The sequence below is a fragment of the Zonotrichia leucophrys genome, chromosome 24 (genome assembly GCF_028769735.1).
Source record: "Zonotrichia leucophrys gambelii isolate GWCS_2022_RI chromosome 24, RI_Zleu_2.0, whole genome shotgun sequence".
Classification (NCBI taxonomy): Eukaryota; Metazoa; Chordata; class Aves; order Passeriformes; family Passerellidae; genus Zonotrichia; species Zonotrichia leucophrys.
The window spans coordinates 2,509,755-2,523,599 of NC_088193.1; the positions used below are offsets into that span (position 1 = coordinate 2,509,755).

The window sequence follows — 13,845 nt, forward strand, 5'->3', positions numbered from 1 at the left end:
AGGTCAGAGGGGTGGATGTTGTCGGCACATCCCATGCAGAATGGGTGTAATTTGGCCAAAGGTTCATCCCTGAGTGGGAGAAGGGAAGGCAGGGCTGGAAATGCTTTTGGGTTGTGTCTGCTCAGCTTTGAACTCATAAACTGCTGCTCCTGATGAGCAGGCCAGGCTTGGTTTACATTTCCAGAGCAGTAAAGGCACGTGAACCTCTAAAACAGCCCAACGAGGGCTGAAGGGAAATTTCAATTAAGGCAAAGTGCGTGCTGACCTCGTTTGTCAAAGGAGTCACTTAATGAAAGTTTTGGGGTGTGCAGTGGGGCAGAGAAACTGATAATGCCTCTGGAAAGTGTAAATCCATGGGGAAAGGTGCTGTGGTGTGTTCTTAAGTTTGTTAGTTTGCTCCTTCCTTTTGAGTTGCATAGACTGTCTAAAATTTTAATTTTATTTGATAAGAAACGGGGAGAAAGGTGCTGCTGATGTTGTCAGGGGAAATCCCAGAATCCCAGGGTGGTTTGGGTTGGAAGGGACCTTAAAGGTCACTCCATCCCATGGGCAGGGACAACTCCCATTGTCCCAGGTGCTCCAACCTGGCTTTGGGCACTGCCAGGATCCACCACAGCTGCTCTGGGCACCTGTGCCAGGGCCTGCCCACCCTCCCAGGGAACAATTCCTGCCCAATGTCCACCCTAACCCTGCTCTCTGTCCGTTTGGAGCCATTGCCCCTCACCCTGTTTCCCCAGCCCTTGGAAGGGTCTCTCCATGTTTCCTTCAGCTCCTGGAAGGCCACAACGAGGTCACCTCAAGGCCAGGCTGGACCATCCAAGTTCCCCCAGCCTTTCCCAATTTTGAAGAATCCAGTTCATTTCCAGGCTGGACAATCCAAATTCTCCCAGCCTCTCCCAATTTTCAAGAATCCCAATTCTCATGCAGACCGAATAATCTCAGTTCTCTCAGCCTTTCTCAATTTTGAAGAATCCCAATTCTTCTGCAGGCTGGACAATCCCAGTCCTCCCAGCCTTTCCCAGTTTCGAAGATCCCCAATTCTCCCAGCCTTTCCCAGTTTTGAAGAATCCCAATTCTTTTCTAGGCTGGACAATCCAAATTCTCCCAGCCTTTCCCAGTTTTGAAGAATCCTGATTCTTCTCCAGGCTGGACAATCCCAGTTCTCCCAGCCATTCCCAATTTTGAAGAATCCCAGTTCTTCTCTAGCCTGGACAATTCCAGTTCTCCCAGCCTTTCCCAGTTTTGAAGAATCCCAGTTCTCGTGCATACTGAATAATCTCAATTTTGAAGAATCCCAATTCTTCTCTAGCCTGGACAATCCAAATTCTCCCAACCAACCTTTCCTCTGCTCACCTTGATGGCCACATTAAACCAGGCAAAGCTGACAATACTGAGGAGCACAACAGCTTGGCCTTGTCACTTCTTTAAAATATCTTTTGAAAGACACACAGGAGGAATATTAAATTTATTACTATTTATCCATCTTATTCTTTGAAAATAAATTTATTATTATTTATTTATCTTGCTGCAGGTCCTTTAGTACGCTCTCAGTACTTCCAAGCCATGGAGGTGTGGTGTTCCTGTGCCAGGGAACTGCACTCACTCCCCAGAAATGTGAACTCTGGGCCAAATACTCCTCTGTGCCTCTGAACCTTGTACATATATTTGCAAAACTTCAAGCTGCCTAATTGGAGGCAGCATTATGCTATTTTGAAAGCTACATTTCCAGTTGTATTACGTGCGCTCTGTGTTGGGGATGGGCTTTTTTTTTTTTTTTTTTTCTCCTCCCTTTCTAATTGCTGTCTTTTGCTGTTTTTAAGGGCTGTTTCCACACCAGGCTCGTTGCTGGTTCATAACAACCACAAGCTGGGTATGGCATTAATAAGGAACTAGGCTTGGTGCCTAATGAAATGCAAAAGTGATCCCAGCCCTGGGTGTGTGTGTGTGTGTCAGGTGAAAGCAAAGCAAACCCCATGGCACTCCCAGCTTTGGGTCTCTCTGCTCTGTTTAGGAAAAGAAAATTGGTTTATTCCTTTATTTTTTGGGGCAGTTCACTGGGAAGCTGTTGTGGAGGAGGAGCCGCCACCGAGCCAGCTCTGCGTTCTGCAATTATTGGCAAGCAAAGCAAACATTTCATTTCCCTGTAATTAGCTGCAGTTTAGGGAGGGCAGGTTAATTTGGACTCCACGCCCTGTCTGTGCAAGAAACGCCAGTGCTGGATTGGATTCTTTCAGGCTCTGGGCGAAGGGGTTTAAAAGGATTTTTCAGAAGTGAAAGCTGGAGGAATGAATCACAACAAACGTGTTCTACCCCTCTTCCTTCCCTCCTTCCAAATAGCAAAAGCTCAGGATGCAAAGATGGCGTGAAAATGTATTTATGAGATGGTGTGAAAAAATAATTATTATATTAAATTGGATATTTTGGGGCTCTGAAATATGGCCAAACCACATATTTCAGCTTTTTCTTGTTACAGGGAAGCTTGAGCTCTCTAGGCCTGGGAATATTTGTCTATGGCCTACTTCAAAATAAATAAATGAGTGAGAAAATTGGGTCATAACTTGTGAAATCACAAGCTTGACCTTTCTCCTGTACCTGGTCACTTGTATTAAATGAGTCATGCAGTCAAAGCTTGGAGAGGAACAAATCCTGAATGTTTCTTTTCATGATGGTGGGGGCTCGTTTTGTGCAAATTTTTGTCATGATAAATTTTTCTGGATGCCTTTTAGAAACACACTTGGCCTCTTTCAGCATTTGTGGTGTTTAATAGTTTGCATTTTGAAGCTGTCAGTTTTTTTCTCTCCCAGAGGTGAAAACAGAGATTCAGTAATTTGTTGGGGAACCAGTAGGAAATCACCTGGGATTTGGCAGCCTCCATTCCCCACCAATTTCTGAGCGGGTTTTGTGCTTGCTCTGAGCTACATTCAGTGGCCAAACCTTCCCCTTATTACTCAAATCTTGCTTTTAGGCAGGATCTGAAGGCAGCATTAAGGAAACACGAGCAGCCTGGTTTATTTATGTTCCCTCCAGTGCCCCCTCCCCAGTTTTCAGCGCCTTGTAGGGATCTCCAACAATCAATGGCCTTGTGTGACAACTTGAGGGCCTGCAGAGGGAAAGCTGCTGCTGCTGCTCCTGAGCCTTGGAAATCAGTCAGGAGTGGCAGAACAGCTCTGGCTGCTGGAAATGTCCCCGAGCCCTCCCCTTTGGAGAGTTCCTTGGGCACTCCAAGTTCTCGCAGGGCGCTGGCCCGAGCAGCGGAGCAGCACAAAGGGCACATTGAGCTGGAGCTGGGGAAGCCCTCCTTCCCTGCCTGCCCTGTAAATGCAGCTCTTTCTCCATGAAAAGCCCTGACATCAGCTCCTGGAAAAATCCAAGTGCTTGTGTCATGGAAAAATAGCTGAGGCACTTGCTTGGGCTGGGGGTGAATGGCTGAGCTGTGGATGGAGCTTCTCTGGAGATGCTTTTTCTTCTTCCTTTTGTGAGGGGCTGAAAGCCTTCCCACCTCAGGGCTTTGCAGGGAAGGGCGCTGAGCAAGGAGCTACAGCTGGCTGTAGTAAACCCCGAGTAGCCTGCTTGTCCTTTTTACAGGCCACAGAGTGATGATGCATTCCTGTGTCATCAGGAAATTCCACGTGTGGAGGCAAATCTCCAAATTCCTGCTGTTTGTTTTATGGAGAAGATTCATCTTTGCATTCTGGTTTTCTTTCATTATTCTAAGCTGGTTTCTTTTCCCTGTTTTCTTGCTCCCTTCTCATGCCGCCACCTTTCTCTTCACTCCTCTTGTTGAAGCCCTCAACCACAAGAATCAGAGAGAAATTTGTATATAGATATTTAATTTTTTTAAAGCTGAAAGAGGAAGCTGTGAAGGCACCAGTGGAATTCTCCTTCCCTGGAATTCTCCTTCCCTTCTCTTCATCCCTCTTGATGAATCCCTCAACCACAAGATATATTTATAGATAGATATTTATATATTAATATATAGATGTTTAATTTTCATATATATCTATATATTATATATAGATATTTAATTTTTTAAAATATAGATATATATATATAGATATTTAATATCTATATATATAATACATGGATATTTCATTTTTTATATAGATATATAATTTATTTAAAGCTCCAAGAGGAAGCATCCTGTGAAGGCAAAGGACCAGTGGAATTCTCTTTCCCTGTGGAATTCTCCTTCCCTGGAATTCTCCTTCCCTTCTTTTCACCCCTTTTGATGAATCCTTCAACCACAAGAATGAGAGATACTTATAGATACAGATATATATATTATAAATTTTTTATAATATATAGATATTTCATTATTTATTAATATAGTATAATATAGATATTCATTTTTATATAGATATATTTATATATTAAATAAAATATAGGTATTTACATATAGATATTTCATTTTTATATAGATATATAGAGATATTATATATAGATATTTCATTTTAAAAATATAGGTATTTACATATAGATATTTCATTTTTATATAGATATAATATATAGATATTTCATTTTTATATAGATAATTTGTTTTTATGTAGACATACAGTTATTATATATATATTTAATTTATATATATATTATACATATATATTTAATTTTTTTATATAGATATTTAATTTTTTTAAAGCTCCAAGAGGAAGCTGGGAAGGCACCAGTGAAATTCTCCTTAGAAACACCTCCCTCTTGGTGCCCTGACCCTCCCCATCTTACAGATGGAACTTGCCAGCCTTCCAGACTTTGTTTTTTTATCAAATTCATCTTAACCCAGTTGAAGTGTTTTGCTCAGCACGTTGGTTGCCATGGCACCAGTCCCTTGCATTGATCCATCCCCTGATCCATCAGGAATATGCTGATGGGCTCTGCTGGCTACTCTGCATTTTCTCTCCGCACAGGAAAATGGAATGGCATATTCTGGTTATGGCTGGAGATATTAGTGGCTGAAAAATGATGGAATATCGAGTGGGAGGCATTTGCTGATGTTTTACTGGGGGTGTTCAGGGGGGTTTGCACTGAAGGTGTTGGCTCTGTGGGCTCTCCAATCCCTTCCCTGCATTTCCCATGTTCTTTTCTGGAGGCTGCGCTCCTGTCCATGAGCTGTCAGCAGTGCAAGGTCAACAATGCCAGGGAGGATTCCTCCGTGAGTCACTGTGGCAGCTGTGCGGCCTGGACTCCCACAGAAATAACCCAGAGCTCGCAGTGCCTCCCTGAGCTCTGCCTCCCTGCAGATCCCAAAAATCCATCCCTGGGCTCTGCCTCCTTGCATGTCCCAAAAATCCATCCCTGGGCTCTGCCTCCCTGCAGGTCCCAAAAATCCATCCCTGAGCTCTGCCTCCCTGCCAGGTCCCAAAAATCCATCCCTGGGCTCTGCTTCCTTGAAAATCCAAAATCCATCCTGGGCTCTCCCTCCTGCAAGTCCCAAAAATCCAACTCTGGGCTCTGCTCCTTGCAGATTCCAAAAATCCATCCCTGGGCTCTGCCTCCCTGCAGATCCCAAAAATCCATCCCTGGGCTCTGCCTCCTTCTCTCTGCCTCCCTGCATATCCCAAAAATCCATCCCTGGGCTCTGCCTCCCTGCAGGTCCCAAAAATCCATCCCTGGGCTCTGCCTCCTTGCAGGTCCCAAAAATCCATCCCTGGGCTCTGCCTCCCTGCAGGTCCCAAAAATCCATCCCTGGGCTCTGCCTCCTTGCATGTCCCAAAAATCCATCCCTGGGCTCTGCCTCCTTGAAAATCCCAAAAATCCAACCCTGGGCTCTGCCTCCTTGAAAGTCCCAAAAATCCATCCCTGGGCTCTGCCTCCCTGCATGTCCCAAAAATCCATCCCTGGGCTCTGCCTCCTTGCAGATCCCAAAAATCCATCCCTGGGCTCTGCCTCCTTCTTTCTGCCTCCCTGCAGGTCCCAAAAATCCATCCCTGGGCTCTGTCTCCTTCTCTCTGCCTCCCTGCAGATCCCAAAAATCCATCCCTGGGCTCTGCCTCCTTCTCTCTGCCTCTTGCAGATCCCAAAAATCCATCCCTGAGCTCTGCCTCCTTGAAAATCCCAAAAATCCATCCTGGGCTCTGCCTCCCTGCAGGTCCCAAAAATCCATCCCTGGCTCTGCCTCCTTCCCTCTGCCTCCCTGCAGGTCCCAGAAATCCAACCCTGGGCTCTCCCTCCCTGCATGTCCCAAAAATCCATCCCTGGGCTCTGCCTCCCTGCAAGTCCCAAAAATCCATCCCTGGGCTCTGCCTCCTTGCAAATCCCAAAAATCCATCCCTGGGCTCTGCCTCCTTGAAAATCCCAAAAATCCATCCCTGGGCTCTGCTTCCTTGAAAATCCCAAAATCCACCTGGGCTCTGCCTCCTTGAAAGCCCCAAAAATCCATCCCTGAGCTCTGCTCTTGCAGATCCCAAAAATCCATCCCTGGGCTCTGTCTCCTTGCATGTCCCAAAAATCCATCCCTGGGCTCTGCCTCCCTGCAGGTCCCAAAAATCCACCCTGGGCTCTGCCTCCTTCTCTCGCCTCCCTGCATGTCCCAAAAATCCATCCCTGGGCTCTACCTCCTTCTCTCTGCCTCTTGCAGATCCCAAAAATCCATCCCTGGGCTCTGCCTCCCTGCAGGTCCCAAAAATCCATCCCTGGGCTCTGCCTCCTTGAAAGTCCCAAAAATCCAACCCTGGGCTCTGCCTCTTGCAGATCCCAAAAATCCATCCCTGGGCTCTGCCTCCTTGAAAATCCCAAAAATCCATCCCTGGGCTCTGTCTCCTTGAAAGTCCCAAAAATCCAACCCTGGGCTCTGACAGCTCCCAGGAATCCCATTTGGATTTTTTTCCTGTCCAATCTGTTGCCAGCAGTATGCAATGGGTTTGGGTTTGGATTTTTTTTTTTTTAATTTACGGAAAAAAACTCAGTGTTTTCCCGAGCTCCTGTGCTTTGATCCGTGGCAAAGATGACCCAGCAGAAATCTGCTGTTTGTGCTGAGGAGAATGGAGGGGATGTTGGGTCAGGGCTGTCCCAGGACTTTTCCTTGGGACACAAAACTGCCTCCAGCTCCTGTTGGTGCTGCCCTCTCCCCTGAAACCTTGGCCAGGGCTTTTAAAATCCTGCTCTGGTGGATCTGTGCCTCTACAACCCTGGAAACAGATTCCCTTCCCTTGTTTTTCCTTGTTTTTCCTTGTTTTTCCTTGTTTTTCCTTGTTTTTCCTTGTTTTTCCTTGTTTTTCCTTGTTTTTCCTTGTTTTTCCTTGTTTTTCCTTGTTTTTCCTTGTTTGTTTTTCCTTGTTTGTTTTTCCTTGTTTTTCCTTGTTTTTCCTTTTCCTTTTCCTTTTCCTTTTCCTTTCCTTTTCCTTTTCCTTTTCCTTTTCCTTTTCCTTTTTCCTTTTTCTTTTTCCCTTTTCCTTTTCCTTTTCCTTTTCCTTTTCCCTTTTCCTTTTCCTTTTCCTTTTCCCTTTTCTTTTTTTCCTTTCCCTTTTCCCTTTTTCCTTTTCCCTTTTCTTTTCCTTTTTCCCTTTTCCTTTCCTTTCCCTTTCCCTTTTCCCTTTTCCCTTTTCCCTTTTCCCTTTTCCCTTTTCCCTTTTCCCTTTCCCTGTTTTTCCTTTTCCTTGTTTTTTTTTCCTTTTCTTTCATTCTGTCTCCTCCATTTAAAACCTTCTAGATTTAGACCAAAAATGCATCATTTCTCTGAGTGCTGTCAGTGAGGTCAGTCAGGGTGTTGAAAATGAAGTTTAATGGGTATTAAAGGAGCTGGATGAATAGGAATAGTCATGGAATTGCTCAGTGATTTTTTTACCTGTCGCCCAGGAACAGAATTTGGTTTTCCCAGGATGTGTTTGGGGATGTGTGAGCAAGAGGAGAGAACAATCCTGCTCAGCATTCCCAAAATCCTGAGCACCCATCCCTGGCAGTGTCCCTGGACAGGGCCATGGCAGGGTGAGCTCTGAGGTCCTTCCAACCCAAACCATTCTGGAATTCTGACTGAGTTAAAATAATTTTTCACCAAAATCCATGGAGCTGATGGTGGCGAGCTGCTGATGTGGAAACATCTGACTTAGATGAATTTAAAAAGCCAAATTGGATTTTATGGGAACTTGAGAAACTTTGTTTCCTTTCTCTCAAATTATCTTCTAAATTTAAATTCTCTTTTCTTCTAATTTATCTCCTTTAATTTCATGAGTTGTGGAAACATCCTGAATTAGGATGAGATTTTAAAAAAAGCCAGAATTTGGGATTTTTACTGGGGAACTTTGAGAAAACCTTTGGTTTTCCTTTTCTCCTTCTAAATTTATCCCTAAAAAAAGATCAATGATCAGCCCTGGACTCTTTCTCCTCCTGAATTTGGCATGATCAGTTGTGTTGGCTGCTTTCCTTTGAAATTTATAATTCATTCAGAGGGTTTTTCTGCAATGAGCAACATCTTATTTAAATGAAACTAATAAAGCACTGAAGCAGCTTCTATTGCAACTGTTCATCTCCTAATTAAAGATTAGTTCTGTCAAGCAAGCACTTTTTGGCTGTTCTCTTCTGCATGGGTTTCACAACATTTCTTACTCATCTGGGCACAACTTGGAGTAATTTCTCCTTGCAAACACACACAGGCTTCATTTCAGGCATGTGAGCAGTCCTGGAACTAAAGTTAGGCACATGAATAAATATTTCCAAGGTTGAGGCCCTTGTCTGAATCTAAATATTTTTCTCTTTGATCAGCTTTGGAGATAGCAGATACTTGAATTCTGGTAATATTTTAGTAGGGGAGGGAAAAAGAAAAAAAAAACAAAAAACCACCCCCCAACATGGTTATCTGGATGCTGTGCTATTTATGGTCAGCTATATTTTCATCCTCCCAGGCTGGAATGGAATGCTTTGTACTGCTGGAAGCTGGGAATCCTCCCTGCTCTCCTCTTTTTTGACACATTAAGTTATAAAATCACCTTTTTCTGCTTGGTTTCAAGGTGGTTATTAGGCCTATATGTGAGCTAACCTGAAATCCAATGTTTAATCCACGCTGTCGCTACTTGTAGGTGTATTTTCCTCACTTAAATAGATTTTCCTAATGCAGCATGACTAAGAAGACACACTTTTAGTCATTTGATGCATTTAAATGACTCAAATTATTCAGGGCCCAGCGTTTTAAAAAAACAAAATCTGCCTTGGCTTTTAATTGGTGCTGGTGTTTGGGAGAGTGGAACAACTCGTTTGAAAATGTGCTGATGTTCATCAGTTATCAGACAAAATGTCTACAGGGTTTTTATCGTGGAGCCGAAACTTGCCAGCTCCGTTTGGAATGAAGGCTCCAGCTGTTCACCACACCCTGCTCTTGCTGCTGTTTACAGTAGGAGGTGAAATGTATTTTAATTTGAATTATGTTGTGCTGGGTGCTGTAGCACGGCGAGGGGATTTTTCAGGGCTGCTTTCAGATTTAATGTGATTTCCAAGTGAGGATCAGTTGCAGTGAAACACAGATAAACTCCCAGGAGCTCCTCTGTGATCTTTGATTGGGTTTTATCCATTTTTACTTGTTTGGGGAATGAGGAATGGCTTCCAGGGGGTGTGCAGGGCAGTGGGAGAAGGGAGGAATGTGGTACTGAGTGCTCCCAGCCAGGATCAGTGCTGGAGCCTCAGCTCAGCTGAATTTTCCACCTAAAACTTCTGTGATTTCATAACTCAGTGCCCAGGAATGATTTCAGATGCAGGAAGGGGCATTTTTGGGGGGCTGGAGAGCTTCACCTTCAGCCTGGCTGGACAAAGCCCATCCATGGATTTTAGGGAATACCTGTGAGGCAGGAGAGGGTGGGGAGTGGTGGTTGTGCAGCACCCAGAGGCTGTGCTGGGATCATCTGCTGCCTCCATCCCTGCTCCACATCCTCTCCCTCTGTCCATCCCTGCTCCCACCCTGTCCCTGCTCCTTCTTTGCTCACCAACCTATTCCCGCTCCCACCCCTACCCTGTTCCATCCCTGCTCCCAACTTGTCCCTGTCTTCATTCTTTGCTCCCAACTTTCCCTGCCCCGTCCCTGCTCCCACAGTGTCTGCTCCATCCTGTTTCCCCATCCTTCCCTGCTGTCCATCTGCTTCCCACATTGTCCCTGCACCTTCTTGGTCCCAACTGTCCATTCCTCCCTTGTTTTAACCTGTCCTTGCCTCCATCCCTGTTCCCATCCTTCCTTCCCCTCTTTGTCCACTGTCTGCTTCCCTGCTCCCAACCTGTCCCTTGTCCTTCCTCTCCCCACGTGTCCTGCTCCATCCCTGCTCCCACACTGTCCCTGCTCCTTCTTTGCTCACCAACCTATGCCTGCTCCCCATCCTGTCCCTGTGTCCATCCCTGCTCCCAACCTGTCCCTGCCTTCATTCTTTGCTTCCCAACTTGTCCCTGCTTCTGTCCCTGCTCCCACAGTGTCTGTGCCTCCATCCCTGTTCCACATCCTCTCCCTGTGTCCATCCCTGCTCCCAGCCTGTCCCTTCCTCCTTCTTTGCTTCCCATCCTGTCCCTGCCTCCTTCCCTGCTCCCATCTGTCCCTGTCCTCCTTCTTTCTTCCCATCCTGTCCTGCCTCTTCCTGTTTCCCTCTGTCCCTGTGTCCATCCTGCTCCCAACTGTCCCTGCCTTCATTCTTTGCTCCCAACCTGTCCCTGTATCCATCCTTTTCTTCCCAACTTGTCCCCGCCACCTTCTTTACTCCCCAGCCTGTCCCTGTGTCCATCCTTGCTTCCAACCTCTCCATGCCCCCGTCCCTGTTCCCAACCTCTCCCTGCCTCCTTCTTTGCTCACCGTCCTATCCCTGCTCCCCAGCCTGTCCCTGTGTCCATCCCTGCTCCCCAGCTTGTCCCTGTCACCTTCTTTGCTCCCATCCTGTCCCTGCCTCCATTCCTGCTTGCTTGGGACCAGAAGGAACCTCAGGAAGCTGAGCCAAGGGGCTCCAGCTCTGCTTGGAATGGGGTCCCAGCCCTGGGTTGGGGTCCCAGCCCTGGGTTGGGGTCCCAGCCCTGCAATGCAGACACAGCCCTGCAATGGGGACCCTTCCCAGGCAGGAGGATTCCCCAGTCCCAGCCTGACCCCTGTGAGCGCAGCTGTGGGTTGGGAACAGGGGATTTTGGCTCCCACCCCACAGGAATTGGACACTCACCGGTAACGTCACAGCGCAGTAAAAGGTTCCGGTGTTTGCAGCGCTGCTTTGTTTACAAAAACTTTAAAGTTCCTTCCTAAATAATTAATCACCAGCCCAGTATAATAAGCAGAAAGGTTTTGCACAACTTCTGGGCCTGGAAAATAGGACATTAGTGTTTCACAGATTATAAAGAGCTCTGAACCAGGCCAGAGGTCCAGCAGTGAACTCACTTTGTGTTGTCCACAAACCCTGCCGGGTGCTGATAAGAACCTCTCTAGGATCAAATTTGTCACTAAAATGCTTCATTAAAACACTTACCAGTGGTGTTTTATGCAGCTCAGGAGTTCAAATGCATCAGATAAAAAATGGCTGCAATTCATCCTGAACATCTCTTTCTGTCTTTCCCTGGATTCATTTTTTCTTTTTTTTTCTCTTTTCTCCTTTTCATTGAAACACTTGATTGCTGTGCATCTGCTGGCTGCTCAGGCTTCAGGCAGGGTTGGATTGGCCTGAGATGACTTTTGCTTGCTTTCCTTTGGGCTTCAAGCTGTCTGTCCTGCACTGGGTCCTCCTTCCCTGCCTGCAGTTGCTAACTGGGGGATGGGATGCTGCAGAGATGTGGCTTTGCAGGTACAGCAGAACGAGGAGAGGATGTTTCTCATTTGAATCAGAGTGGATTTCCCAGGCTTTTAGGATTAAAATAAAGCTTTTGGGGGCAGGAGGAAGGAGGATTACCACTTCTTGCCTTTAATTAATTAACTTTTTGCTGTTTATGCAATCACAGGCCCTATCTACCCCCTTAATTTGGAAGCTGCTGTTGTAGTTCAGCTGAATTCAGTGCTGTTATCTGAGAGATGGCAAGTGTCTTGCTGTGGATAATTATTTTCAGGAACAGGCAGACAGCATTTTAATTTCCCTTGCCTAATGTGTCATCAGATGCTCGTTCTGGAGTTCCATATTAGTGCATGTTTGCACAGGGGCTTGGCGTGTGGGAGCTGGCCAGTTTTGGGTGTATCCACCCTTGATGGCACAGCTCTGGCTCCCAGAGAGGGCTTGGGCTGGCTCTGTGCAGCCACTCAGGGGTTTCAGGTAATGGGGAGGGAGCTCCTGGAGCTTCAGGGCCGGGCTTTTCCTGCCTGGGCCACTCCAGGTGGAGTTATGGAGGGGAGGAGGTGACAGGAGCAGCATTTGGGGCAGTTTTGTGCTGGAATCTTGGCTGGAATGGTCTGGAAAACTCTGGGAGAGTGGTTTGGTTGTGGGATGGGGCCGTTGCTCAGCTCAGGATCACAGAAATGCAGGGATGGGGGCTCCAGACCCTCCCAGTGTCAAAAAAACCCTTTCCAGGGAGAAATTCCTGCTGTGCCCTGCCTGAGGCTGTTCCCTCTCGTCTTTCACTCATTTGGGAGAAATTCCAAACCCCCCTTGGCTCCAACCTCCTTTCCCCTGAGCCTGGCTTTGGGAGCTGTTCATAGGATTCACAGAATTCACAGAATTTAGAGAATCACAGAATCACCAGGTTGGAAGAGACCTTCGAGATCATTGAGTCCAACCCAGCCCCAACCCCTCAACTCAGCCCTGGCCCCCAGTGCCACATCCAGGCTTTGTTAAACACACCCAGGGATGGGGACTCCACCACCTTCCCAGGCAGAACATTCCAGAACTTTATCACCCTTTCTCTAAAAACTTTTTCTTGATATCCAACCTAAATTTCCCTTGGTGCAGCTCGAGGCTGTGTGCTCTGGTTCTGTCCCTTCTGCTCCTTCTTGACTCCCAGTGAATTGGTGAATCCCAGTCCTTCTCCTGTTGTCCTTTTCTAACCCAGATTTGGGGACCATTTGTCATGAACAAATTGGTGTGTTGCAACTAAAAACATAAAATAAAATGTAAAACTAAAAGGTCATTTCTTGCCCTGGTCACCTCTATGGTGTTCAAGTTGTGTGGGATTGAATTTCTTCCCTTTAATCCCTCACCCCAGCACTTCCTGAAAAATGTATGTAAACAGGGGAAAATGCATTAAGAATAATTATTTTATATATAGGGGAAAATTATCGGCTATAAACCACCTGCAGAGCCTTCATTTAGTACAAAAAGTGATTTCAGTTACCTGTTCTTGCCTTGCACAGCTCCAAATGTGTGTTTTGCCTTCCTGGTGAAGGATCTAATGCACAAATGGAGTAGGAATGGAGCTGAGCTTTTGAGTCTGGGAAGGAAATAATTTTGTTTTATGAGAGCAGAAATTTTGGTGGATGGCACCACCTTGTTCCATCAGGAATTCAAGGGAAAAAAAATCCTGGATTCATAAATCCCATGTTTTCCTCAGTGAAAAATACAAATATACTTGGTTCTCCCTTCAGCTTTGGATTCATTCCTTTTGTTATCTGTGTATAATACTACTTGGAATAGATAATTTAATTTCAACTTTGTTGCACTTGTCTCAAAGATGGCAAGTTCATGGAGTTCCATTGTTTTTTGTGAAGGTACCACAGAAGTGTAAAATTACTGTTTGTATTTAAGCACTAATGTTGACATAAAACCTAATATTGAAAAATAAAAGTTCATTATTCTTTTTTTCTTTTTCTTTTCAGGTTTCCTCTCAAAAAACCTTCGAGGTGAGTTCCTGAAATTTGCTTTTTTTTTGTCTGTATTGTAAATTATGCTGCAGCATTTTTGCAGGGGGAATGCTTTTAAAAATTAAAAAAAAATGTATATATACAAACACAGCTTGTAGTGCCCATCACAGATGTGAGGAAATCAATAT

General features: G+C 45.6%; 1 protein-coding gene across 3 annotated transcripts in view; it reads left to right on the forward strand.

The window, feature by feature from the left end:
- Positions 1–13,845, forward strand: part of ARHGEF12 (Rho guanine nucleotide exchange factor 12) — a 106,048-nt gene that overhangs the window by 31,610 nt on the left and 60,593 nt on the right. For all 3 annotated transcript variants that reach the window (XM_064731886.1, XM_064731887.1, XM_064731888.1), the window contains exon 2: positions 13,673–13,696. In XM_064731886.1, coding sequence (XP_064587956.1) covers positions 13,673–13,696 — 24 coding nt within the window. The remainder of the gene's footprint in view (positions 1–13,672; positions 13,697–13,845) is intronic.